The sequence below is a fragment of the Catharus ustulatus genome, chromosome 18 (genome assembly GCF_009819885.2).
Source record: "Catharus ustulatus isolate bCatUst1 chromosome 18, bCatUst1.pri.v2, whole genome shotgun sequence".
Classification (NCBI taxonomy): Eukaryota; Metazoa; Chordata; class Aves; order Passeriformes; family Turdidae; genus Catharus; species Catharus ustulatus.
In genome coordinates, this window is record NC_046238.1 from 12,610,829 (window position 1) to 12,636,961 (window position 26,133).

Below are 26,133 nucleotides of genomic sequence, written 5' to 3' on the forward strand. Positions count from 1 at the left end.
TTACTCATCCCTGCTGGCCCTGCCTTTCACCCTCTGAGGGGCCGAGGGATGGCAGCCGCCTCCTGAGGGCACAGTGAGCGCTGAGGCGAGCGGGACCGCGACCTTACAGAGTAGAAAAAACTTTTCACGGTCCAGGCCGTCAGACCAGGGGAAGTGGTGGAGTCCCCCTCCCTCGGGGCGTTCAAGAGGTGTCTGCATCTGGCGCCGGGTGATGTGGTGCGGTGGTTTACGAGTTACGCTGGCGGTGCGAGGCTGACGGTTGGAAGAGACGATCTTAAACCGGTAGATGATCTTAAACCGGTAGATGATCTTCCAGCTTTGATGACCAGCAGTGATTCCATAATTCCCTGATCCCCAGATCCCACGGTCCCCTCAGCGCGGGCCAGGGCCGCCCCCCCTTCTTCCCCTCCCCTCAGGGGGGAGGGCGGGAGCGGCGCGCGCCGGCCCCGCCCCGTGGGAGACGAGGGAGGAGGCCGCTCGGCCGCCATGTTGTTGTGTCCGTGAGGCGGCGACGGCGGCCCCGAGCCCGCAGCGACCCCGGCCCCGGCAGGACGCCGCGCCCCGGCACGGGCGGGGGCTCCGCGCCATGCCCTGCCCAGCGGTAAGGACTTGCGGGGGTGCCCCTTGTCCCACTGGCGGGGAAGGCCGGCCCGCCGCGCCGGGGCCTGGCGGAGCGCGGCCGCGCTGTCACTGAGGGCCGCACACGCCCCCTCGGCTTAGGGTGAGGGGCGGCGGCGGGGCCGGCACGGCGCCCTCGGCCCCGCTGCGCTCCGCGCGGCACGGCACGGCCGGCTGGAGGAGGAGAAGGCGGCCCGGCTCCGGTGCGGCGGCCTCTTGTCTCCGGGCGGGCGGGCGGCGATGCCGGGCGGCCCCGGGCCGGGCCCTGCGCTGAGGGGTTCGGGCGGCCGGGACAGGGCGGCTCCTGCTGCCCGTGGCCTGTGGGCCTCGCCCGGTGCTGCCGCCCCCCTTGCCCGGCCCGCAGGGGTGGCCACTCCCCGCCGAGCCCGGCCGGGGCTCGTCCCGTGCCGCTGGCAGCCGCCGGCCCCTGCTCGGCTGCTCCGGCTGCTGGGGCTGTGGTGTCAGCACAGTTCAGCTGCCCTTGCGCGTGCGGTGCGTGCGGCCGAAATTGCCGTTTTTATAAGTGGGGCTTGTTAAGGCTTTTTATTTATATGGTTTGGGGGCTTTAATTGAGCCTCTTCCCCGTGTTCCTTTTAACAGTCCTGTTCTTTCGCTGGGATATGAGCAGATGTTGCCCTTCCCTGGTAAGTACTTTGCCCCCCAACATGGAGTTGACGTTTGTGCATTGGAGTTGTTCCTGCTCTAGCTCTTTTAGAGAGCTTTTTTTTTGATAAGCTGATGAGACCTGGTGTTACTTCACAAGTTCATACAGGAAACTGATTTCTTTCCTTTCTGTGCACACTTCCCTTACTGTGGGAAGGTTGGGTGTGAGCTTGTAACTCTTGCAGACTTCAGGTCTTACAGGCACTTTTCTGTGTGCTTCACGTGTTTGTTTTCTTGTGTGATGTAGCCATGTGCAATAAGGCTTTTTTTTAAAAGAAAAGAACTTGGCTAGTGAATCATGACAGGTAGTGCTGAGTGGAAGCGCAGCTTGGCTTTCTGCTGAATATAAAGGCATATTTATATTATTTATATTATAAAGCTGAGTACTGGGAAGGGGTGGCAGCGTGACGGAAGGAGCTGTGACAGGTTTGTTGTAGTACCTGTCATGCTTTGAGCTTCAGATAAAGAACTGAGATGCCTTTTGTCTGCTACTAAAGCATGTGGTATTTGGAAATGAACCTTTTTGGTGGAGATGAAGTAGGTTTTATGAAGGAGTACTTGTAAACTGGAGGGGAGGAGGCTGACATCTGATACCTGCTTTGCTTCAGCTGTTACTGATTACAGTGGGTTTGGGAGATAGAAGTGGTGCTTTCTTTCCTAGCACAGGAAATACTAGGCTGTAAGGGTTGCAACTTTGTGCAGATAAGTGAAGGTGGGGCATAAGGTTCTGAAAGGCTTCAGTGACAAGTGGTTCTGTGCCTGCTTTGAACCTTGGGGAAGGGCAAAGGTGCAACAGCAGTGACCTTTTCTTGGTGTTTGCACTGAAAGGTGCTCTTGTCCCACTTCAGGTTATAGGAATGATAAATTGAGAGCCAAGCTGAGTTCTCTCATTGGCTGTGCTGTAGGTGCCTGTGTGAGGTACTGTTTATATCCATTGCATGAACTGTCTGCACTAGCAATTATTAAAATATCAATGCTAACTTGCTCAAGGAACAAGCCGTGCAACCCACAAATGATACCACAAAAGTGGAATAGGTCAGCTTGATAAGCTCTCATTTTATTTATTTATTTTCCATAAAAACGGCCATCTGCAGCTGGAGGAGACAGAAATGGAGCCTGCTCAGGCTTCTGAAATAGAGAGGATACAATATTTTATCTCAGATCTCATTCCACCTACGTGCAAGCCAGGATGATGGAGAGAAGTATGTTGTCAGCTTGCAGGAGTAGGAGGAAACGTGGCTGTGCAGTGCTTTGCTGGCAAGTAACCTGGAAAAAAGGAGTAACTTAAGGAGAAGGGGAGCTTTGGGCTGCTGGAGTAACGGGCAGGAGCCTGGCAAGCCTGATGGGAAGAGGAATTGTCTTTGTGGAGGAGCTGGGTTGGCATCCAGCATGGAGTTTGAGATCTTTTCACCTGCACAGCTCAAAGGGCTGTTCCTGCTCTGGTGGCTTCCTACTGGGAATTGTAACTGGGTGCAATAGGACAGGACTCTTCCAGTTGGTATCAGTGGTGTCTTCAGAGCACCTGACTCCAAACAGCCAATTTAGTGCTTATCAAATCCTGTGAACCAGAATGAAACATCCAGACACTTAAACATGCATGTGTTTCATGGTAGCTTTCACTGGCTGAATCAAAGTAATGGCACGTTTCTCTCAAAACAACCTGTTAATACTGAATTGTCCCAGAAATAATGTGTGACTGTTGTGCATTTGTCTCCAGCCTGAGTCTCTGGTGGTGTAAAGATCTGCCTGTGAGATCCCTTGTGCGTTTTAAACTGAGAAATAAGCTTCATGTCTTGTAACTTCAGCCCTCTTCTAGATATTGGTGCTGTAACTTCCCAGTGCTGTCAGGAAAACTTTAGGGATATGCTTAGGACTCAGTTTGTGCTGTAATTCTTGTGAATAACTGGATTGTTAAAAGGCAAGTATTTCTTTCTTTGTCATGCTTCAAAATTTCAGGGTGACTGAGTGGTTTACATGAAAGACCTCGAAGTGAAGTTAGTGACAAAGTGAGGAACTCGAAGTGTAGTCAGTGGCAATTCAGGAATTTGAAATACTGACATTTTACTGGGACTGTTCACTGTGCCCAGCAAAGAGCTGGAGCCCTCAGCTCCTGCTGGTTTCCACCTTCTACCTTGGATGTGTTAGCCCAGAATGGTGCAGGATTGCTGTGTGCATTGACTTGGAAACATGTCAGCTGCTTGTGGGATGGGCAGAGGTCACAAACCACAGCCTCCTTTGGTGTCAACTGGCCTTATTTGGAGGGCAGCTTTAGCAGAACAGCCCAAACTTTGTCCCTTTGCTTTGAGCAGTAGAGAAGCAGTGACAGAATGCATCTGATACCCCAGAAGTCTAAGGGTGAACTGCAGTGTGAGTAGTCCTGAATTGTTCTTCCCCTCGCCTGCTTGATAGTTTCTGGCAGTGATGTCAAGGAGGTGACCCCAGCTGGCTCTGGGTTTTCCAGGGGTAATGTGTCATCCCTTAAGTCCATCCCTGCTGCTCAGAGCTACAGGGAGAAACCAGCTTCGAGTAGAAGGGAAGAAATGCAGCATGATCTTGTTGCAAGCAGGGATATCTCTGACGTTCAGTCTGTTAGGAGGTGTCAGGTTGTGCTACTCTGAGCACAGCTCTGTTCTCCTTCAGGAAGTACCAGTGTGCACCTGGAAGTGAGGCCTGGGCCTGCAGAGCCGTGCAAAGTGAGCTGGGGAGGAAGGGAAGGAGGGCAAACAGGTAGCTTTCTGGAATTTTAGTTGAAATAGAAAAGCTGTTTCTGGAGTCGGGGATGTCCAGCAGGAAGCACTGTTTGTAAAGGCTTCACTTAAGACACAGTTGCTGATTCCTGGCTTTGGTTTGTCTTCTGAAACTCCTCGGGCTTGGAATCTTCATGTGAGATCTGGAAAGCAGCAGTTGTTTCAACACGTGAGTGTGGCTGCAGGTTAATCTGGTAACTGGTTGTGTGCTCTGTAGAGCTTCCTGGGGGCAGCTGGATACTTCAGAGGCCCTGTTCTTCCTCATGGGTATTAGTGCTGAAAACAGTTGCAACAAGGTATTTTGGAATTTGTGTATAAGCATGAGTGAGGCAGCTAATAACATTGTAATATCTATCATGGTGGTGGAACTCTTCCAAACTCTGATAAGAAGGGGGAGGAAAACCCAGGCTCTGGAAAAGACTTCCTAAATAGGGTGTTCTTGGCCTTCTCGGGGGAACTGGATTTCAGAAGACTTGAAGCTAGATGTTCCTTGTTCTGTGATATTGTAACTAAACTTATCCAAGCTGCTGTATTGAATTTTTGCCATTTCTGAAAAATGAATACCTTGAGCAAGACTCCAGTGGAAGTTGATTTTGGACTAATAAATCCATTATTTTTCATCTTGAGTAGGAATGCAGTGAAGAGCTGTAAAGCAGCATTGGTGAACTGGCTTGGGGGTAGGCAGTTGTACATAACCACTCATGCCAGTAATGAAATGTGTCCTCAGTAACACAGGCAGATAGATCCTAAGTAGTATTAACCCCCTTTTTAAAGAGAAATTGAACCAAAATAGTGAATTGTAAGTACTTCAAAATGCAACTTTGCAGTTGGGTGTTAGTTGAAGGAGGGCAGAACATCAAAGAAACTGGAGGTGGCAAGCAAAGCAAGTTGTCCTTTGCCTTGCTCAGCACATGTTGCCGTTTTTTGCAGCATTCATTGTGATGGGCTGACACATCCCGATGGAAATGAGGCTGGGGTTGCTGGAGGGAGCTTCACCCGAGGTGCTGATGGAGCTGATGCTGTCCCTGACCTGTGTGACATTAGCTGGTCACCAAATGATTCTGCAGGGGTGGGGGTCTGCTCCAGAGCTGATTCTGTATCTGGTGGAGCATTAGAACTAGTGCTGCATGGGTTAGCTTGGACAGTTATCCTGTCACCTGTGGAATTAGCTTGAAGCTGGAATGAAATCAGAAACTTAGTGTCAGTCCCTGGCTGCTTGGGAAGAGCTGGGCTTTGTGAAGGGCAGCCAGAACAGACTGGGGTGTGTTCTTCAGAGGGAGAGCCCTAACAGGGAATGTTCAAATGTGCAGGCTTCTGGAACTGGACAGCAGGGAGGGCTGCCATGGGGCTCAGAGCTTCCAGAACGTGGCCTAGAAGGCGGTGAATATCCATGTGGGAAAGACTTGTGTTCTGTTCTTTTGAAATGTAACTGTCTCCTTCCATCCTGTGTGTGTGATGATCTCAAGCTGTGTGTTCTGTGCTCCCCTCTATTCGATTTTATTTCAAAACCCCTGCATCATCTGCAGAGTGACCTCATCCTGGGTTAATTTCAGAGCTGAAGTTATTCTTTACTGGGCTGATGTCTAGCAGATATACCGGATTGAACCTCTCAGGTCCTGCTTGGTTTAGCCCTTACTGGGATAAGAATCGGAAAAGACTTTTGCCACTGTAATCTCTGCTTCCTACTTTTCAAGGGAACATCATTGTCCAAGTAATTTTGCTTCCTGGATGCGTTTTTCCCTTGCTGTGAGCACAACAGGCCCATGGCTAAGCCTTTGGCTTCTACTAAAGGTTCTTGTACCATATTTTAAGAAAAGATTTTTGTCAGGGAAAACCTTTCTTTAACTGAGATTTCTGAAAAGAAAGTACTATGAAATAAATCTCTAGGGTTCCTGTCTGTATGATGAAGTCTTTTGTATATACAAGTCTAATAGTCTCTAAGTATTTTGGATTGTTCTGGTACTGTGAGGTTTAGTTTCTGGAACATGTAATCAGTATGGGGGGAAGTAATGTATTTCAGGTTGAATTTGTGGAGAAAGGCTGCTGTATTGCCATAATTAAGTCTTTGTAGTTTTTCTTTCGAATACCAGAGATTTGTGCACTGGTACGGACATTATTTATAGAAACACTGGTAGAACAGTTTTGTGTTGCCCTTTTGTGGGCCTCATTTGCTTCTCCAAGTTTGGGACTGCAAACTAGGGCTATAATCAAAGCATTAATTCTGTGGTGGTACCTGAAAGGACAGAGAAAGAAAAATAGGTTTTTTTCCCTGTCCCTTTAAAGGAGGGTTTTGACTTCTCTATCAACCAGGAAAGGGCAGACTGCTGACAAAATGAGACTTGTTTTCTCCAATGCTGCTTTTTCTGCTTGTGGAAGTGCCTGGGGGAAGCTGCTGCCAGGCACCTGAGGGAGGAGAGGACAGAAATCCTGTCTGTGTAGGTTGACATGGAGTCTGTGAAGACAAGATGCACTTGGTTGGCTTCCTGAGTGCCCTTGGAGAGCAGAGCGAAGGCAGGACTCGCTGCAGGGCGTCTCCCCAGCTCACCCTGACAGCAGCCTTTCATGTAGGGCTCATGTGCATCATGAGACTCCCAGGCCCTGTGAGTCTGACTCCTCAGTTCCTCTGAGCTTTGGCTGTTCTGGGCAAGTAGGATTCTTATTTTTTGGGGTTTCTGTACAGCTGGTGGCAGGATTCCAGAAAACAGGTGGAAAATCAGGTCTTCCCTTGAGTATCTTCCCTGTCAGGTAGAGTTTAGCACTGTCTAGGTTTGGTGTAGACTACCAGAGTACTGATTTTGGTTTTTCACTTGGTAGGAGTAGTAGTTGAGAGTATTGAAGAGTTGAGTGAAACTACTGTACTGGTGGAACTATGGCTGTGGAGTCTTAATACCTTCCACAAGATGCTACCTAAGTAACTTGAGATCCTTTTGAAGTGAGGCATCAGTTTTGTACAGATGTCAGAAGGATCCAGTCTAGCAGCTGATCTACCATTCAGCTCTGTCCTGTCACTCTTACGATATCACCCTGTCCATTCAAAATGAGTTCAAGTCCAAAGCTGCTCATGGAAGTGGCTGCCATTGGGTGTGGAATTGGTGGAAAGTTTCCTTGGCATTTCTAGGATTGGAATTGGTGGGAAGCATTTCCCTGGAATGTCCTATGCAGGAGTTAGGATGGACCAGCAGCCTGACTGTCCCTGTTCTCCTTGTGAGTGGATGAGGACAGGGAGAAGGCAGTGGCTGTGGATGAGGACAGGGAGCAGCCAGTGGCTGTGGATGAGGACAGGGAGCAGCCAGTGGCTGTGGATGAGGACAGGAGAAGGCAGTGGCTGTGGATGAGGACAGGGAGAAGGCAGTGGCTGTGGATGAGGACAGGGAGAAGGCAGTGGCTGTGGATGAGGACAGGGAGAAGGCAGTGGCTGTGGATGAGGACAGGGAGAAGGCAGTGGCTGTGGCTGGCTGATCTCATCTCTCAGAGCTGTAATTGACCTAAATGTGTACCTGGGAAAGCTCTGCTTGTTCCACTGCTCTCTGCAAGCGTGTCATTGCTATCATGGAAGCTTAAAGCAGAGAGACAGGAGCTGCTGGGAAGTTGTGCTGTTTGCTGTATCCTTGTTGGGCTGGAGGTCTTTACTTGGACCTTCTCAGACCCAGTGCTGGATGTGCTGCAGCTGGAATCTGTACTCAGTTTTACCTGCATCCAGCCTTTGGTGTCTTCCCCAACTAAAATTACTGTTGGCAAAGCTGACTTCTGCTGTTCTGTGGGTCACTAAGTTCAGGTTTTTCAAATACTTGTCTGTCTCCTGACAAAGAACAGATGAGCCAAAATTAGAGGCAGTGAGAACAAAGCTCACCTGCCATAGCACAGAGCAGCTTGGCTTGAAATTTAATGTGAGGACATTTCTCTGAACTCTCTGCAGCCAGGTTGCTGGGATCTAACCAGAGTAGAAACACGTTTCTTTTAAGTGTTTTGACCTGATAGCTTTGATTTTTTTTATTGTTGTATTTGAATTTTCTTTATTTCCTTTTTATTTGCCACTGAGAGGAAATACTTAGTGTAGTGCAGGCACAGTTGAACTTTTGATCCAAGAAACCTGACCAAAATGTCTAAGCAGATTGCATTTCTAAATTATTTTGATTATTCTCCTTTAATAAATGGAAGCTTGAAAGCAAGTGAAGTGTGCTTAATGTAAACTTGCAAGTTTTCTGCCATTGCCTGCAGAACTTTTCATCTAAACACTGTGCATGGTTTTTTAAGAGTGGATAAGCTTTTCATCAAATTAATGACTAATCCTTATCAAACAAGTGTTCATCTTTACAATTAGAGAAGAGGAATGCTTAATTGTGTGCTGATTGGTGAACATACTAGTCATGAGTACATTTGAGAATTCAGATTCTTAATTTTCTCTCACTGCTGGTAGCAGGAATTTGCTGTGAACAGGGCATTATATTCTGGTTGGATACCCATTATAATTAAATTATCATCTTTGTCTATGTTCAGTGAACCTTTCTTTGAGTAACTTCCAAAAGAATGCACCTTTTTGCACTTTGGGAAAATCTGAACTCTCTGAGGAGAAAGGAGGAAGATGGAACAAGGTAAATATTTTGAGGTCTGCTCAGCTTTCCATGTAGGTTTGGTTGGTGGATTATGGTCAAGGCACAGTTGTGTTCTAATGCAGAATACAATAGCTTGCTTGTTTTCTTTTACTTTGGGCTGGAATCTCTTAATCCCTTCAGACTCAAGCATGAGAATCACATGATTTGGAGGTGTTTGGTTAGTGTACTTCACTGCTGCAGAGCATCCCTGGATGTAACAGATGAGTAAATTGGGGCTGCACAGAGGAGCCACATGGAAATTTTCAGTTTTGGAGATCCACGGCCAAGTGTTTAGTTTTGTGCTGGGTTGTGTTCTGGCAAAGCCATCTGGTCAGTTAGACTTGTCAGTAGGGAAGGATCTGCTGTAAAATTCCAAATTCATTATAAAAAGGATTCCAGCTTCAATGTACTGACATTGTACCTATGTGTTCAGAATCCTACAGTGTTCAGATCATTACAAGGGGGTTTGGAGGGAAACCTCCTTGCAGGAAAACTGCTGGTACAGCTAATTGTAGGTCCTTCTTTTAATCTGTGACCACATGGGACATCAGTGGATATAGAGCTTATAAGTAATACACAAAAGCCCTTGTTGAAGTAAACAAACAATAAATATTCATTAAGAGTGAGTTTCAAAAAGCAGTAGCTCTCTGTATAGCTGTCTAATGGTACCAGTGTGCCTGGTCACTGTCATGTTGCTTTTCTCCCCTTCGGTTCTGTAGGCTTTAGAAGCTGGAACCAAAATGCCTTGCACTTGTCAAACTGGAATTTTGTCTTTTAAATGGCAGGCTGAATGCTGACACTTGATGAGGGTGACTGCTAAACACTGACCTGGGGAGAGGGACTGGGCAAGGGGTTTTCTAAAATAGAACAGGATTCCCTAAAGTGCTGAAATATGGGAATGAACTGAGAATGGCAGAAAGATACCAATGAGTTAGAAAATGTTGGTCTTGACTCTTGGTGCTGCTTTTGCAGAATTTGGTCTGTTAAGCACAAGATCATGGCAGCAGCTTCAGTCGCTGGTTCCACCTGCAGCTGGGGGTGGCTGCTTCCCAAGGTGTTCACTTGCATCAGAAGAATTGCAGAGGTAATTGGGCCACTGGAATCGTGGTGCCTCTATACTTAGCTCATTACTCCAGGCAAATTATCCTTTCCTTCTCCAGTGTTGACTGGCAGGCTGGAGAGCTGTCTGGCTTTCCATTGCTGGGGCATTCCAACTCCTCTGCAGTGTTTTCATTGCACAGACACTTCTTCCTGTGAACTCTTGAGCAGCATAGGGGTCTGAGGGGTGGGAGTTCCAGAGGAATTCACTGAGGAGACAGCAGTGCCAAGCCTGCTGCTGTAATCACCCTGGAGTAGGAAGCAATCTGGAAACCTGCTGGGTGCTCTGCTCACCTGTGCAGGGTAGTTGGGTTCATCACTGCTGATGCCTGAGCTGGGTGGGTCTGGTGGAGGTGTCAGCCTGGGGAGCTGTGGACAAAGGGTTTTGCTTCCTTTAACAAGTGTAAGACTGATATAGCAAAGACAATGAGAGCTATTTCTTGCTTTCTTTGTGAAGCCTGTTTTTTTTACCGGGCTGTTTGTACGGTGCCGGTTGTGTCCCCTCCTTGCAGGGTCACACCCAGAGAGCAGCCCCATTAACACTAATGGTGCTGTTGCATCATGCCCAGCCCGCAGTGGTCCCATTCAGCACTCAGGTATGAAGACTTTTCCTCTTGCATAAGGCACCTTGATTTGCTCAGGTCAGGGAAGAAGCACTTGGCAGCTCCCTCAAGAGTAAGTTACAGGCTGCTGTGCCCTGTAGCTTATTTTTCTAAACATTAGTATTTCAAGTTATTGTCCAGCTTTCTAAACTGTACGAGTGCCTGAGGCTGGACCACTGCTCACAGAGGCAGGGATTACCTGAGCAGCTCTTGCTGGATGCAGATCCATTCCTGCTTCTAGCATGCTTCTCTCTCTGCTTTGAATACCAAATTATTTGGTATTCAAAGCAGAGACCTAGAAGGGCTGAGCCTCATGTATTTGAACATATTTCAAGATCCCCAGGACTCCAATATGGCTTAATCTACTTTGTCTCCTTTCAATTTTGAAGTATTTCTAACTACTGTTGGGTTTTCTTTTCTGGTTCTTCCAGCAAAATTCAGCTTTTAGTCTCATCATCAACCCTTACTGTCAATCCCAACAGACCAAGTTGTGTAGAAGTTAAGAAATGATTTTTCTAGAAATATGCTGTGGGAGTATAATGTATACTGAGATAAAGTGACTTCACAAAGGCAAGGGGTGGTCAGTTAGAACATGCCTTGGCCAAAGAAATTGGTCTGAAGTGACTTGGATCCTGAAAAGGACAAGAAAGGACTGAAGGTTTTTGTGCAAGAAGTGAATAGGTGGGCTAGGGAGTGTCTAGTTTAACTTACAGCTTAAGGAAAGGCCTAATGCCATAACAGCCTCAAAAGGTAACTAATGTGCTTCAATTCCACAATTTTTATGCTGCCTCTCACCAAGATAATTAAGGAATTGCTGGAGCTAGTCTGAATTTCCAGGCTGGGTTTGGAAGGTGACAGCCACTTCTGCAGATGCAGAGAGCACTCCAGTCTCTTCAGGTAGCCAGTGAGGCTGGGGAGCACATTTGTGGTGCACTTGTAGGTGTACCCAGCTGGGATTTTGCTGGTTGTGAAAGGTAACTTAAGCTTCCATGAATTGATTAACAGTAAACTTCAACTGGTGTTGCAACACCTGTTTTCTAGAGCTTCAGACCTCCTGTTTGACTCTGAAAAACTTAGGAGGAAGGACTTAGGTCCCTGTGTGGGGTTGCTGTTTTTAAGATCTGCTTAACTATTTGCAAATAATTGAAATGTGGAAGGTGAAGGAAAACCGTGGGGTCAGTTCAGAGAGGGTTTGTGCAGCTTTATGAAGATAATTTTGGTAGGACAACCCTGAGTATTCATCATGCCTGCAAAAGAAAACACAAGCAGCACCTTGACTGAATAGCTATTAGTCAGGTTGTGCCATTGTTTTCTCCCCTGGGTCACCCTTTGGTGAGTGCTGTTGAAAGACTTGACTAACAGAATTTGTACATGTTGAAACAAATTTGATGGCTTGAAACTTGTCTGAAGAATCTACTGCTTGTTAGGTGACTCCTGAAGGGCTGTGACCCCTAAAAATCATGAATTGATAACTTTGATAAATTTTTTAAATAACATTTTAACCAGATTTCAGAGATTAAACAACAAATTGAGAGTTTATTGCATTTAAGAATGTGAAAGAGAAAGCGTGAACCTTCCTGTGGAGCTGGGACTCCATAGATCGTGCTGGGTGAGTGACAGCTCAGCCTCTGTGTGGAATTCAGAGCATCTTTGCCATGTTATAAAAAGCTTGTTGCCTGGTGCTGATCTGTTCCTCCAACACTGAGCTTTTTGTAACCTTTAAACTCTAAGTATAGGGTAAGAATTTATCCTGTTAAAACCTGCATTTGTTTGAAGAGTTAACTCCTGCTTGTTCACCTCTGTCCTACATCTCTAGATCTCAGTTATTTAAATACCAAGGTGTGTGTCACTCCAAACCTACCTACCCAGTGAGTTCTTCTTTAGCAGAAAAGTAAATGTAATCTGGAGTGAACAGGCAGCTGAGCCTGTCTTGCTACACCTTTCTCATTCTTCAGTTTTGCTTATGGAACTGCTAAATTAGGATTTAGGAGTTGATCTGCTGGTGAGTTTTTGTGAAATCCTGGGAATTTCTTGAAATATTTGAGATGAGTGTCTGTCACTTACCTTGAAGTGCTATATTTTACATTGTGTCTGATGGCAATTTTACAGGTGGAGAAATGGGGAAAAGTCCCTACTAATGTCTCATCTACACAAAATAGGCTGGGTGAATGCTCTGCCATATGCTGGATATGTGGAATATCTTAAAAATGAAGTAGGTTGGATAGAAGGGTCTGAAGGCTTCAACTCTGAGGTAAGGAATTAGTCTTCTAGTTAGATGTGTCCTGCTTTGAGGCCTCACTGAATTTTCAAGTGGAGCAGTAGCAGATTTGTTTGGTGTTACAAAGTAGGCTTGAATTATATCCTTTTTTAGTACTTTGAGATAGCTTGGTGCAAACCTTTCACAGAACTGCTACTGCTCTTACTGAGCTGCTGGAGGGGAGTTAAGTTCATCACAATTCCAGTGTGATTCTTTCTCTTCCTTGCAGTGCTTTAACTCCTTGTCACAAGTGACAGTGACAGTGCTCTTTGCACCCATTTGAGGTAGAAATCTGCAGCTCCCCCTGTGTTGTGTCAGCCCATTGCCTGTTCAATTTACCAAAGTCTTGGTGCTGTGCTCAGCATGGCTACACTGATACTCTGAAGGGGATTTTAACCCTTCTTAGAGCAGGCTTGGAGCAAGTGAAGCATTTAGTGAGTGTTTTTGCAGTGCTTTGCTGTGTTTCTGTGGTGAAAGGGTACCTGTGCTGATGGTGCTGGCCTGGAGCAGCCTTCACTGGGCACAGAGCTGTACCCTGGGACAGGAGCAGGGTAACAGGGCTGCTCCATGGATCCTGTGACTGGGGTTTGGGCTGACTTCTGGCACAGGAAGGCCTCAGTACTGAATGGATATCCACTACTGGTGATTTCAAATTATCCTTCAAAAATGCAGCTCCTGAAACTGTTTTGTATTGGAGGTTTGCTTCAGATGTACTTGAGATTTATGTAGGAAGTAGAAGCAGATGCATTCTTTTTCCTCAGAGCTTTGATTAATTTCATTAACAGAAGCAGTTGAATTGCTGGGTTTTGTTTAATATTTCTGGTAAGATTTGATATATTGCTTGATAAACGTTCATGTGTTTTGCACAGATATAATGTGCTTAGTCCTTGTGGGTTCTGGAGTAGTGGGCTGTTGGATTTGTGGATGTTAAGATGCTTATGTATTTAATTCAGCAGTGAGAACAAATGCACTGAAACTTCCTCCTGGAGAGTTACTTAGTAACGCTGTTTGTCCCTGAGCTGCAAAAAATAATGCTGAGGAAATGAGCAAGGTTAAATGGAAATTGTGCAAAACAAAATATATTTATTTCAGAGCCTCTGCTAGAGAGAGTAAATCCTTCAGTGGTTACTGTGCTCAAGCACAGACTTCTCTTTACCTATAGAATCTGGACTTGCAGTTCTTATCTCTGAGTTCTGTTTGATCTTGGCTGTCAGCTGAGTGATTCCTCTGAACTTCCTGTGAAGCTCCAAGGTGTGATTCCCTGCACAGCCCTCCCAGGGAGGGCAGAGCATGGCTGGGTGTGAGTTTCTGCAGAGCTCTGGCTGCCCTCTGCCATGGGATCACGTATTGGGCCGGGAGGTGAGGCCGCTCTGCCAGCACACTTAATCTATTTCTGATTTGTCGGGATCTCAAAGACACAAACAAAAAGCACTTTGTCTTGGCTGGGCCGGAAGGCTGACACTTGAATGGCTCTTTGCATTGTCTATTCAGTGGTGTTGGAGCACTGCTCTGCAGTGAGCACATTGTTGTGTGGCACTCACTCCTCTGGGCAGCTCCCAGCTTTCCTGAGCATCTCAGAGCAGCAGCTTCACACGAGCCACTTGTTCAAGCAGCTCCAAGGTCAGCCTGGCAGCGGAACTCGGCGAGGCTTCTATGGCAACTGGTGGCCCTTCAGCACCTCAGTCTGTGCCAGGGCTGACTCTGCTGCCTTCATCACCCCCTGGCTGTGGAGCTCCTGCCCCTCAGTGATTGAGAGCACAGTACCACTGCAGGTACTTTTTCATAGTGCTCGAGAAGCTTCGTAGCATCTCTGGAGGTGTGGTGGTCTCTCCAGAGAATCATTTATGCTTTATTGGTGGGATAATCTGACAGAATATTCTGGAAATACTACAATCTATGGTCTAGTTCTTTTTAAAAAATATTATAATAAATCTTTCTTCTGAGCTTATTCCAAGTGTCAAGATGCTGGAAAAAAGCCTGAGTCTTTACCTCACTGTATAGTTTTCCTGTGGCCATTTTCAGAAGCTGTGATTTTCAGGGCTTTTAATTTCTCATACGTAGGAGAGCTGTGTGAGAATTTCCTTAATACTTGCAGGTGTTCATGAAGTATTTGGTTTATCTTTGCATAGTTCAGTTTGGTTTCCTGCTGTTTATTCCATGGTGTTTAGGTTTCTGTTTGCATTTACCTCAGTTTAACAATAATAATTAACTCAAAGCACCGAACTGATGCAGTTATCATATTGGGAGAACAAACCAATAACCATAATGCAGTAAGCATTACTGCAACTTCCTGGTAATGAAAATTCCAGTAGCAGAGTACTTGATTTAATTTTTAAGCTTTGAGAAAATAGTGGTCATGTTAAAATTACTTTATAACTGATTTTCACTTAGAAAAGCAGCTGCTTAATGCTAGGAAAAAGCTTGGGGTGTGAGGAAGAGCTGTAGTGGCTTTATTGTTAATAGAGGGAATGTCTGAGCTCTTGTTCACATTTGAAGCCCCAAGCTGTGGTGTGCAGCCCTATTTTTAAATGACTGATGCTTCCCCAGACAGTCTGCACTGTTTACTCCCTTCTAGTGAGTCTTAAGTGTTTTTAAGCTGGAAACTGCAGAGTTAAAGACTCTTGCATATTGCTGCCCTGTTCTCCCACCAGACCACACAGCTGAATCAAGTGTGTGGCCGAAATAGGTAAGAGCTGCTCACTGAGAGATAGAATGTGGGACCTCTGAGAGGAGATAATGTCTGACACAAAATCTGGCTGTTGCTGAGGAGAATCTGCCTTAGGGTCCCAGGGGCAGTTTTTGCATGCAGTTGCTGTGGACGTGGCACTAAGGATGATTCCAGGAGAGACCAATCTCCCTTGGCTGTGCATGGCTTTGGCAGTTCCCTTGGCAGGAGAGCCTGGCTAACCAGCACAGCTGCAACCTCTGAAGGGCCTGCTGAGCAGCCCTGAGCATGAGATGTGTTGTATAAGGACAGCTCTGACTCAGTGGGGAATGTAATGTAAGCACGTGGTTCAACTTCAGCAGTATCAGTGTACAGGCCAGAATGAGAGCTCCCAGCCTCAGCAGTGAGGGCATCAGCTCAGTCCCATTACCCTCTTAGATGGCATCACACCTCAGAAAGGTTCCTGCCTCACCGTGTTGTTGTGCATTGCTTGTTGGGTATTGAGGCACCCTTAGCAGCTGTGTGCTCTGCTGATAGCTCAGGGGTGAGTGGGCACTCACTGCTGGCTGAGCACCTCAGGGTGACTAAAAGGCTCAGCATTCTTGCACACAGATGTTCCTCACAGGGCAGTGATGTTCCATACCAGTTCAGAAGCTTCTCACATGACAGAAAGTTGCTCTGAAGTCAGCTTTTCATAGATTCTTGCTGAATTTTCTGTCAGTTTTGCAGACACTGCCATGAGATTTGTATCTTAAGTATTTTGAGCAGTTATTGAAGAATTGAAGTTGAATGCTTGTGGAACAGTAGTGGGTTTGCTGGCTGGGATATCTTAACAGTATCATGGAGTTGAACCATAGTATTAAGAGAACCATTCTAAATATACTGCAGCATTGCAGTCCTGACAGTGATTGTGATGCCAGGCCTGGACTATGAATACATCCCCCATGTGCACACTCATGTGAGAATGGTGAGAATGACAGGAGAGCACGTGCTAGGCTTGAAGATAGTGTTTCTTTCCGTTTGATAAGGAGTGCAGCAAGATTGTCCTTTGCTTCTGCCGTGTCACACACATTCTGGGGCTGTCCAGGAGTGAGTGCAAGTAGCAGAGTATGGGGAAATCTTTCCCTTGAATGAGAATTTCTGCAGTCCATGAAGAGAAATCTGCTTCTGTTGGGCCTTTCATTGGCTGTGACATGTCAGGGAGATAGTTCTGGTTTTCCATCTGCATGATGAGTCCATCTTCTAGCTTTGGTCTGCCAGGCTTTCCTGTTTTTCTTCTTGCTTAGGTTTTTAGCTTGCTTGTGTAGTAGTTTATTCCTCATCAGGCAGGTTGTTAGAGGGGAACACCTGGTAAATAATACTTGTAGGCTCTATAATGGATTGGTGTGAGCTGTTCTAATGTCTGCTGCTTCCTTACTCTTGACTGCTCCTCCCAGTGTGAAGGAAGTATGGGGGTGTTCTGGACAGGAAGGAACATGTGTCCTGAGAGCCAAACTATGGGAAGGCACTGTCAGGCATTGCTGTCCTGATAACAGTGAGGATGGGCTTCACAGTGAGGACATCAGTAAAATAGCAGCTCTGACCACCACCTGAAGCTGCCTGGTCTTTTAAACATACAAACTCTTCAGGCAATCTAGAGCTGGTTTGTTATTGCAGACAAATGATGACCTGAAAGACTTTGATCTTCCTTGGAGCTGTCCTCCTCACTCCTGCACTAGCAGGAGATGTTTGTTTTTCACAGAGGAGTGAAGCTTTACTTGTAGCCACAATGCATCAAGTTCTGTAGTGAGAAGTGTTAGTTGAACTAAAAGTGAAAGTGAGGCAGCCTGGAATGCCAAAAGATGGGATTGTCAGTGACTGCTGAATGATCTGTACCTTGCTCCAGACTTCCCTTTCAGTAGGTGTCCTGGGGTTCTGATGGAGTTTAATAGACAGCTTGACTTAGTAGCAGAGACAAATGCTGACTTGCAGTGGGGTTGACACTGTAAAAGAGGAAAATGTAAAGAACTGACATGCCTTGATTCCCATTCCTGTGCAAGGCTTGTACATTAAATGTGGGCTGCTAGAAACCTCTCCCTTCTGTGGGAGCAGAGTGACAGGCTCCAGTTCCTCAGTCCTGCTGCTTGAATTCCTGATTTCTCCTGGAGCAGCTTTGCTCCTGAGCTGTCAGAGCAGCCTGCAGCCTTGCTCTGGGAACAGCACTGCTGTAGCAGTTGAGTGAGCAGTGGAAGCCTGAGTAAGTACCACTGGCTGTTTCTCAAGTCTGACATCATATCCAAGAATTAGATGGCTCTCTCTCACCATGGGGATAATGAAATAATTCCTGCTGTGTTATTCATTAACTCACATTTCATTCAGTGGCTCTTAAGAGGATAACGAGTACGTTAGAGGTGAACTTGCATAAGACTTCTGACATCCTTTTGATAAGTTAAGTAAGAGTTAAAGCTGTGGCAGACAAAGCATGGCAGTGGGGCCTCACTGAGGCAGGTGGCCTGTGCTGTGTTACACAAACTGACTTGTGAGCTAATTTAGTGGCTTTTTTTGTCAATGGTTTCAAGAAGATAGCCTGCTCTGAAGTTACTGCAGAAATAGCTGGTTCCAAGAGCCGGGTGAACTGGGCTTTCTGGTGGTGAAGCTCCCATGCCACCTAGGAGTGCTGGTCTGTTCTGAAGGCTCACCAGGGGTTTGCCTCCCTGCCAAAGAGGTTTGTCTGTGCTGTGCAAATGAAGCAATAAACTAATATAAATAAAAATTAGACTGTTTGTGGGAGGAATGGTGGTTGGATATTCAGGAGTCTTAACAATCTGTCTGATCTTTTGAGTAGTTCTGTGAGTGTGCTGACATCAGTAGTTCATCCCCACAGGTAGTAACTGAGGTAATTCTAATCAGAGGCTGCAGTAGGATGGGACACCTGAAGAAATCCAGAATTTCCAGGTGGCCCAATAAGATTTTAAATGACCTGGTATTTGTAGAAGCAGTGAGTGAGGTGGCTTTATCTGGGAAGAAGTTGTAGGTGGTGGTCTGGTGAGTCAGGCCAGTGCCATCCTGGAGAGGCAGGTGTGTCCCTGCCTGGTTGTGGGTTGTGGTCCTGCCTAGGAAGTTGCTGGGAACCTTCCCAGGTGTGTGCAGAGTTATGGTTTGGATGCTGAGTACACAGCTCCAGGCCTGAGTGCCTGACTGCTGCTCAGACCCCTGGTGGTGGAGTTCTATTTCCCAAATGCAGAGCAGGAATACTATAAAAATTGGGAGTATTCAAAAAACTGAACTCTGGACATCTGTTCTGGGCACAGAAGATGCTTCTGGTGGCTGGAACTGTTACTCTCCTTAGTTTTCCAGCCTTTTCAAAGTCCTTTAACATACAGAACAGTGTGGGAGTGCTTGTGAGCACTGTGGATCCTTAGCAGAAGCTGTACCATAAAAGGAGCATAAAAGTGCAAGAGAGGCTGACCTGCTTCAGGACTCCACACTGACTGCAGGGTTTAAGGAAAAGGACTGTATGAAAAATTCTGGGTTCAGGGAGTTTTGTCCCCCCCAGCTCACTGGGTAAGGGTTGATGGGAAGAAGAGGATGGAGAAGGGAATTAAGGATCATACATATTCCAAGAGAGGCTTAGCAGAAGCTTCACAGATGATCACAGTGCTTGCATTTCCTAATGTGTAACCCTTCACTCCATGGTTTCTATGTAGGGCTGCTTTAGGCTGCAATTGCAGTTGATTTCCATGGCGTGTATGAGCAGTGAAAATACCTGCTGGGTCATTAATGCAGGGCTTGGGCTGTCACCTTTGCCTCCCTTGTTTACTCATTGTGCAATTCCATGTAACAGGCCAAAAATCCAGCACTGAGCCGTGCCAGCCTGTCAAGGATCCCTTCCCTTACAGCAGCACTTCCACACCAGTGCTCTGACTTCCAGAAACATGTGAAATAATAAAATACCAGAACAGCCCATTCTGTCCTTACCTGTTCTTGCAATATGTGTTTTTCAGCACCCAATCCAGTGGCAACTGGAAAAGAGAAATCTTTAGTTCAAGCTTCAAGTTGTTCAGGCTGAACATGGAAGTATGGCTGTAAGTGCTGGTTCATGGTGGCATTTTAATTTTGGAGGCCTCTCCCATCAGGGGAATTCTTGTGGAACAGTTCTGTCAGCTGGACCTGGGACTGATGCAGAGATGTGGAGATCACAGCTCCCAGCTCATGACATTGAAATGGTACTTCTAATAAACACACATACCTTGGATCCTTGTCCTCCCTTGACAGACTCAGCTGAGCTTTCCTGCATAAAGATGTGATCTTCCATCCAGGAGAGGAGTTGGGCTATTTTTTGGCATTTGAATCTAAATGAGCAAAAGTGTACTCTGAAATACAAGACCTGAATGCTGAGGTTGTTCCTGCAGTGAGCTGTTGTTTATCTAAATTACAGGTGCTTGTTCATCTCAGCTCTGAGCATTTGCTTCTAGATTTGTCTTCACATGTAGATTTGTGTTACACCAGCTGCATAACCTTCTGAAATAAAGGCTTCCAGTAAAAGCAAGGCACACTTAAGTATTCTGAGCATTGTTCTTACCTTTGTTCTGGTTTTGCTCGGAGCTTGAAGGTTTCCTTTGCCTTCGAGTATTTCTCTGAAGTTGGTTTCAGATTCCAGCTTTAATATTGGAATTGACTGTTGAGAAAGGATATGCCTGGTGATCCTCAGACCTCAGCTGGGTGAATCCAAAGAACAACTTGATGGAATGGAACTGTGCCAGTGGGGGCTTGCACTCCCTGGTGTGCTGTTCTCCACTCATTCCAAATTGCTCTGGATTTTTTTTGCATATTTATTGATCTTGGTTCTTTGTACATTCCCATTTGCACTCGAAGGAACAGAAGTAACTTCTGTTGGTTTTGTAATTGGATATTCAACCTTGGTTCTGTGACAAATCTGGTGGGGAATTGAAGGAAAGCTTTCTGGGAAGTTCAGTCCCCCTGGATCTGATCACAAGTGTTACTGCAGGCAGCCTGGAGGCTTCCAGGAAGGGGAGAAATTCCTGCCCTCTCTTGGTTTGGATTTTGACCAGAGATTGCACCTCATAAGATGTTTAAGGAGGTCCTTGAGTACCTGAGCAAATGGAGGATCAGAATTGTGTTTGTTCATTTCCAGCAGCTCCATCCTGCGTGTGCAGCACAACCCAGGGTGTCAGCTGAGGTCAGGGGGTTTTGCCATTTAATTTCACCAGAGGAAGGGCAGTAAGGCAGGACCCAAACCCCAATGTTTATTGCTCCTTATCTATGTTCTAGCTACTTTTTTTACCAAAAACAAAATTTCCCAGATTTACTTTTGCACTCCAAAGAAACACACCTTGAATATTTTGCCCTCTGAGTTTAATGCAGATTTCTCAGAGTTCGGTTCAGTAAGTACAGCCTTGGTTTTGCTGCTCAGGTGGTTACCAGAGGGTGCTTCAAATGGAATGACAGAGACCAAAAATAGATTGATTTAGTTGCTCTTAATTTTTACTGTGGAGTGCCACTTCTGTATATTTAATTGAAGCTTGAGATCTTTGAGTCACAGGTAAGAACTGCAGTGTTAAAATGTGACTTGTGTTATTTTCACATCTTTGGGAAAGCTTGTGGATTAATGCAAACATGCTCTTGTATGTTTTTCTAATGTGCAGTTTAAAGGGGACATGATAAATTTGCTGGGAGGATGGCTATAAATCTTTCTGTTCTTTAAAGGAAGGTTAAGTCCTGCTGGCTGATAATGATTTAAATGCAAAAATTGAAATGGATAACTGCAGTCTCCTGACATACATATTTTTAAAAATCTGGAATTAAATGAAAATTACCTTCCCTCATGCATCAATAACAGAGTGAGCTGTGAACTGCTCTGACTTCTGCAATGCCTGTGGGAGAGATCTGGATGTGTTGTGTTTGTGTAATGTGCTGAGAGCCCAAACCTTTGTTTCTTTAAAATGATGATTTATCTCTTAATTGCAACCAAGTCTTTCTTAGTAAATTAGGTTTGTTTTGAGTCACATAGGGAAGGAGTGGATGTTCTCTAAAGGATAAAACACTTAAATTATTACTTACATTCTTTGTACTATTATTCTTCCTTCTCGGGGTTTGTTGTATCTACCAAAAGGAATGAGTTTCTTTAGGGAAAATAAGTGAGAGAAGTTTTAAATAAGTGTCTGTATATACTAATTAGTTGTGCTTTTGCAAAGGTCATTTAGTATGAAATAGGATGCTGGAGGAATATCTCTTTTAGGTAAAAACTGATCTGCTATAGAGAACTTGGTGTGGTCTGATTTAAGTGAGCAGGTAGGAAGGGAAATCTTCCTGTTTCCCAGAGGAACTTATTCCTGTTGGAATCACTGTTTGGATGGCAGGATTGACCAAAGGTACCCTATAGAATGAATTCCCTTTTCCACATCAGCCAGGTATCTGCTGGTATCCTTCCATGGAAGCTTGGAAATCAGTGGATTGAAACTTTAAATAAGACTGTGGCTTTTAACAGGACTCTGTCAAACCTTTCACTGGCAGAGCTGCAGTGTGTTGCAGAACTCGGTTTCAATTCTAGCTGAAACTGTTTTGATACACATCCATGCCTCAAGCAACCACAAACCTTTCTTTGGTGTCTCTGAAATGCCTAAATATATTTAACTTTGGCTTCGTACTGTTTAGTTTTTTAGAATAAGCATATTCTGTTAATCCAAGTAAATTCCTTCCTGGCACTGAAGGGCTGTGCAACCTCAGTATAAGGGAACAAGCCTGTGTACTTTCAGTATTATGGAAGTTGTGGAGAAAGTATTTTGGGGACTTGTCCTGACTGAACTCAGCCTCCCTGAGCAGTCTGGAGACATGACTTCAGAAATTGTAGTCATTCTTGCCTTTGACAGATTCAAGATTTGAATATTGCAGAGCATCTACCTTGATTTAGTTGATAGCTGGAGGACTATTGGGCTTAAAGATTCATAAAAGTAGAAAAATATGCCTTAGAGTCAACTTGTTCTGAAGCAGCACTGTTGTGTCTCTGGAGGAATGCACAGTGCAGCGTGACAAAATTAACTGCTCTATTAAAGACCTCTGTACTTCACAGCAGATACTGCTAATGTGTGTAATTGATCTTCCAAACCAGCTATGGGAATTGAAGCCCATTAAAACATTTCTGGAGGCGATCACTAGAGTTGCAAGGCTCCTCCATGGGCCTTCTGCCTCCCACATCAAAGGGCTGTGCTGCTTCAGTCCCTGGTGGCTGAGGCTCTTGGCGAGATGCAGTTTCACTGCTCCTCACTAAAGCTGGATACTCAGACACCTCTGTGTCCCTTTCCCATGTGCCTTCACAGGCAGGACCCTCTTTAAGATTCTTTTTCTTTGCCTACTGTTTGTTTGAGTTGAGGTCCATCTCCAGCTTTATTTAAGCGCAGCTTGTGAATGGAAAGTAGGATTTTGCTGTTACATTTCCTGCTTCTGAAATTAACGGTGACTTTCCACGAGTGGAAAAAGATAGGAATAAACAACTGTCTTAATACTTGGAAGATACTGAGATGATTTAACTACGGGAGGGAAAGTATTTGCTTTTCCTGCTTTTTCTTTTTGCTTTAATGAACTGAGGAGTTCTAAGGCCAGCTTGGAGCACCCTGGGATAGTGAAAGATGTCCCTGCCCATGGCAGGGGATGGAACTGGATGAGCTTTAAGTGCCCTTCCAACCCAAACCATTCCATGGTTCTGTGAATCAGCTGAGCAGGGAAAGGCCAGGGAGCAGCAGGTTTGTTGGAGGCAGTGTGCTGGTACATTATCCAAACCAGTTTGTTCCTTGTGATCTAAATGCAGAAATTAACAAGAGAAGGTGTCAGAGTCCTGAGTGTGACTTAATTCCTGCAGAGAGCCAGAACTCTTCCCTGCTGTGCCTGGCTGAGGCAGTCACTGGGAATCTTCTCCCTCTGTAGGTGACTTGACTGGAAACTGCTGAAAGTTTGGAGAAGCTGGAACTGGCAGGGGGCTGATAGAAATGCCTGGTTGTTCTCCCTGGAAGGAGTTGCTGCTCAAGTGCAGGGAGGGCAGGACCCTGTTGTAAATACGGGGTGTGCCTGGAAGTTGCTGGGTAAATAGGACCCAGCAGAAAGTGCTGTGCAGTCCCTTGATCTGCTGGGGTTTCCTGACACAGCTCTTGCTGGTCCCCTTATCATGGACAAGCACACTTGGCTTTATCTCCTCCAGTTTGGACTCTTGCAGTATTTGCACACACGGAGCCCCTGGTGAGTGGTGAGTGCTCTTGGTGTCTTGGCAGCCTCGTGGGTGATGCCCAAACAAGTATGTGGGCTGCTCTTTAGGAAACAGCTTTTTGTGAGCCTAGAAAAGCTACTCTGATCCTTGATTGGCTCCTGAAACGTGCAATTTAGGGGGTCACTCCATCAAAAGGGGTCTCTTGTAGCTAAATTAAACCGTCTTTCAACTTAGCTCAGCTCCTTCAGTATGGCTATTTTGTTCTGTTCAGGATTGTTTTGCATGGACTGATAAGGGAATACCTGAACTCAAGGCTTTCCTTGGATTGAATCAATTACTGTTTTGTACTGTAAATAATGCTGTGATCAAACATACTTGTCCCCTGCCATGGTAATTGAAAAGACTTTGAAGGGAAGGGCTCTTTATCCTCAGGTTCATGGATTCTGGCAGAAATACATTAATTACTCCTAAAAGCCCCTTTGGTTCCCTTCAGTACAGAATGTGTGCCTGACAGCTCTGGAGTGGATCAGGGCTTTGGGAGAGTGCTTGGTGTCTGAACTGTAAACTCTGCCATTCAAACTGAAACTACTTGAATATTTTGCAAAGAAGTGAACAGGCTAAGGGATGAGCGAGCTAATTGATTAGTTCTGTAAAGAAATGTCTTTTCTGTGATTCTTAAGTGATTCTTAAGCTGCCTGCTATTCTCTAAATCTGAAATGTCTTGCAGTTTTTCAGGCTGTGCTGCTCTGGAAGCAAACAACATCTACAGCACTGTAGAGTGGTGGTTCCATGATGTACTCTCTGGGTTAGTTTTGTCCTGTACCAAGGAGTTGGAATATGCCATGATGGGTCTGAAATGCCAGAGTTGTGTAAAATTAGGAAGGGGAATGTTTTGTTTGGGAGGAGTATGGGAGCAGTACCCTTTCTGCTGGCTCACCATGCTTCAGGGAATAGCAGCAGAGTCTGTTTTAAAACAAAACCACCTTAATACCACATCAAAAAAGGCATTTTTGGAGCGTGCCAAAATTTTACCAAGTGCTGGGTTAGTTGGGAATATGAACTTTGCCAGTTGTGTGAGGTGATGCAGTGCCAGTTCTGGAACACGGAGCCTCCCAATGGCTTCCGTTCCTCGATGAAGGCAGGGAGGGTGGCTGTGTGGATCTTCCATGGCCTCTGTGACAGGACAGCTCTTTTCAATGCAATTGAAGAATTAATGGATTAAAGCTTTACCCATAATTGCATTGTGCAATGTGTGCAAGCAGAGAAAGGGATGCCTTGATAACAGCAAACATACTTTTGTGTCCTGCCTGTCCTGGGCTGTGTGACACAGTGGTGCTGGAGAAAGGCTTTGTGAAGAGTGTGGAGGGACAGGACACAGGGAATGGCTTCCCACTGCCAGAGGGCAGGGATGGATGGGATATTGGGAAGGAATTGTTCCCTGGGAGGGTGGGCAGGCCCTGGCACAGGGTGCCCAGAGAAGCTGTGGCTACCCCTGGATCCCTGGCAGTGTCCAAGGCCAGGTTGGACAGGGATTGGAGCAGCCTGGGGCAGTGGAAGGTGTCCTTGCCATGGCAGCGGGTGGGGCTGGATGAGCTTTCAGGTCCCTTCCCACCCAAACCATTCCATGATTGCCAGGCCTCTATGGGCACCAAGGTCCCCATTATGAACACCTTGTAATAACCTAGGCATCTATTTCTTGGAGCATTAATAGATTATTAATAACAGGCATTTACTATTTCAAAGAAGTTATCTTATGACAAAAGCATCCAGTGGCATTTTGTTAGAGAGATTTTCAAAGCTTTATGCCTGAACAAGTGTGGTGACAGTGAGGTCAACTGAGGAGCTGTGACTGTGTTGTCCTGAGGAAGTTCAGAGTGGGAAAAAAGTCTCATGGGAGTGTATCTTGAAACTCCAGCAGAACCTTCAAATCACATTTGCTTCTTGATTCTTCCTATTTTCAAACATTTCTTTTTTGTTATTCCTTGTCAGTGTCTGTGGTGTTGCTGTCAGGAAATCCCAGCAGGTGAGGAGCTGTCCTGGGCAGCGTGGGATGCTCCTCTGGGGATGGCTGCTGCCCTTCCCTGCTGCTCAGGCATTTACAGGAACGTCTGAGCTACAGCAAGATGTGACTGGAGGAGGGAAGGGGGAAGGAGAAGTGTTTTGGGAGGATGAGTAAAATCGTGGAGACTTTGATTAACAGCCACTTCTCCTTGTTTGCTGCCTTCCTTCTAGAGAGGCAGAAAGAGTCAGGAGTGTGACTCATGGCAAATGGGCTGTGAGGACCTTAATGGAAAAAAATGGGAACTGTGAGGAGCAGATTATTCCCTTCTTTCTCCATGATGCCTTTTCAAATGGGAGTTTCTGCTGCGTGTTCTGACCTTGCTGTTTGTTTCCTAACTCCAGTCTGGTATTGCCCTGTGTTTCATGGCTTTTTGGTTACCTGTTGGCATCAATGCCCTTCCCAGCACACCTGGTCACCTTTCCAGCTCACAACCTCCACAAATCCACTGGCTCTGCCCTGTCAGCTTCTGTACTAAAATCCACATTCAGCTCTTTTTCTTCTGGGTTTCTCCAGTTCAGTTCAGACTGATCTGTGTAGCTGTTGGTCCTTGGGAGCTGTTCCTCCTCTGTCATGTATATAAAACAGGAATATGGAGTAATTGAAATAAAAGGAAAATTATAGACATGGTACAG

The 26,133-nt window shown here is 45.9% G+C and overlaps 1 protein-coding gene across 4 annotated transcripts in view; it reads left to right on the plus strand.

Moving 5' to 3' along the window:
* The first annotated feature begins 367 nt into the window (after nucleotides 1-367).
* MTMR3 (myotubularin related protein 3) overlaps nucleotides 368-26,133 on the plus strand; it is a 73,967-nt gene continuing 48,201 nt past the window's right edge. For 2 of the 4 annotated variants that reach the window (XM_033075687.2, XM_042779828.1), the window contains exons 1-2: nucleotides 527-601; nucleotides 1,219-1,262. In XM_033075687.2, coding sequence (XP_032931578.1) covers nucleotides 1,247-1,262 — 16 coding nt within the window. In that variant the 5' untranslated portion in view covers nucleotides 527-601; nucleotides 1,219-1,246. Of the gene's footprint in view, nucleotides 602-1,218; nucleotides 1,263-26,133 lie in introns of all 4 variants that reach the window. The other 2 variants (XM_033075688.2, XM_033075689.2) reach the window with 2 other exon arrangements.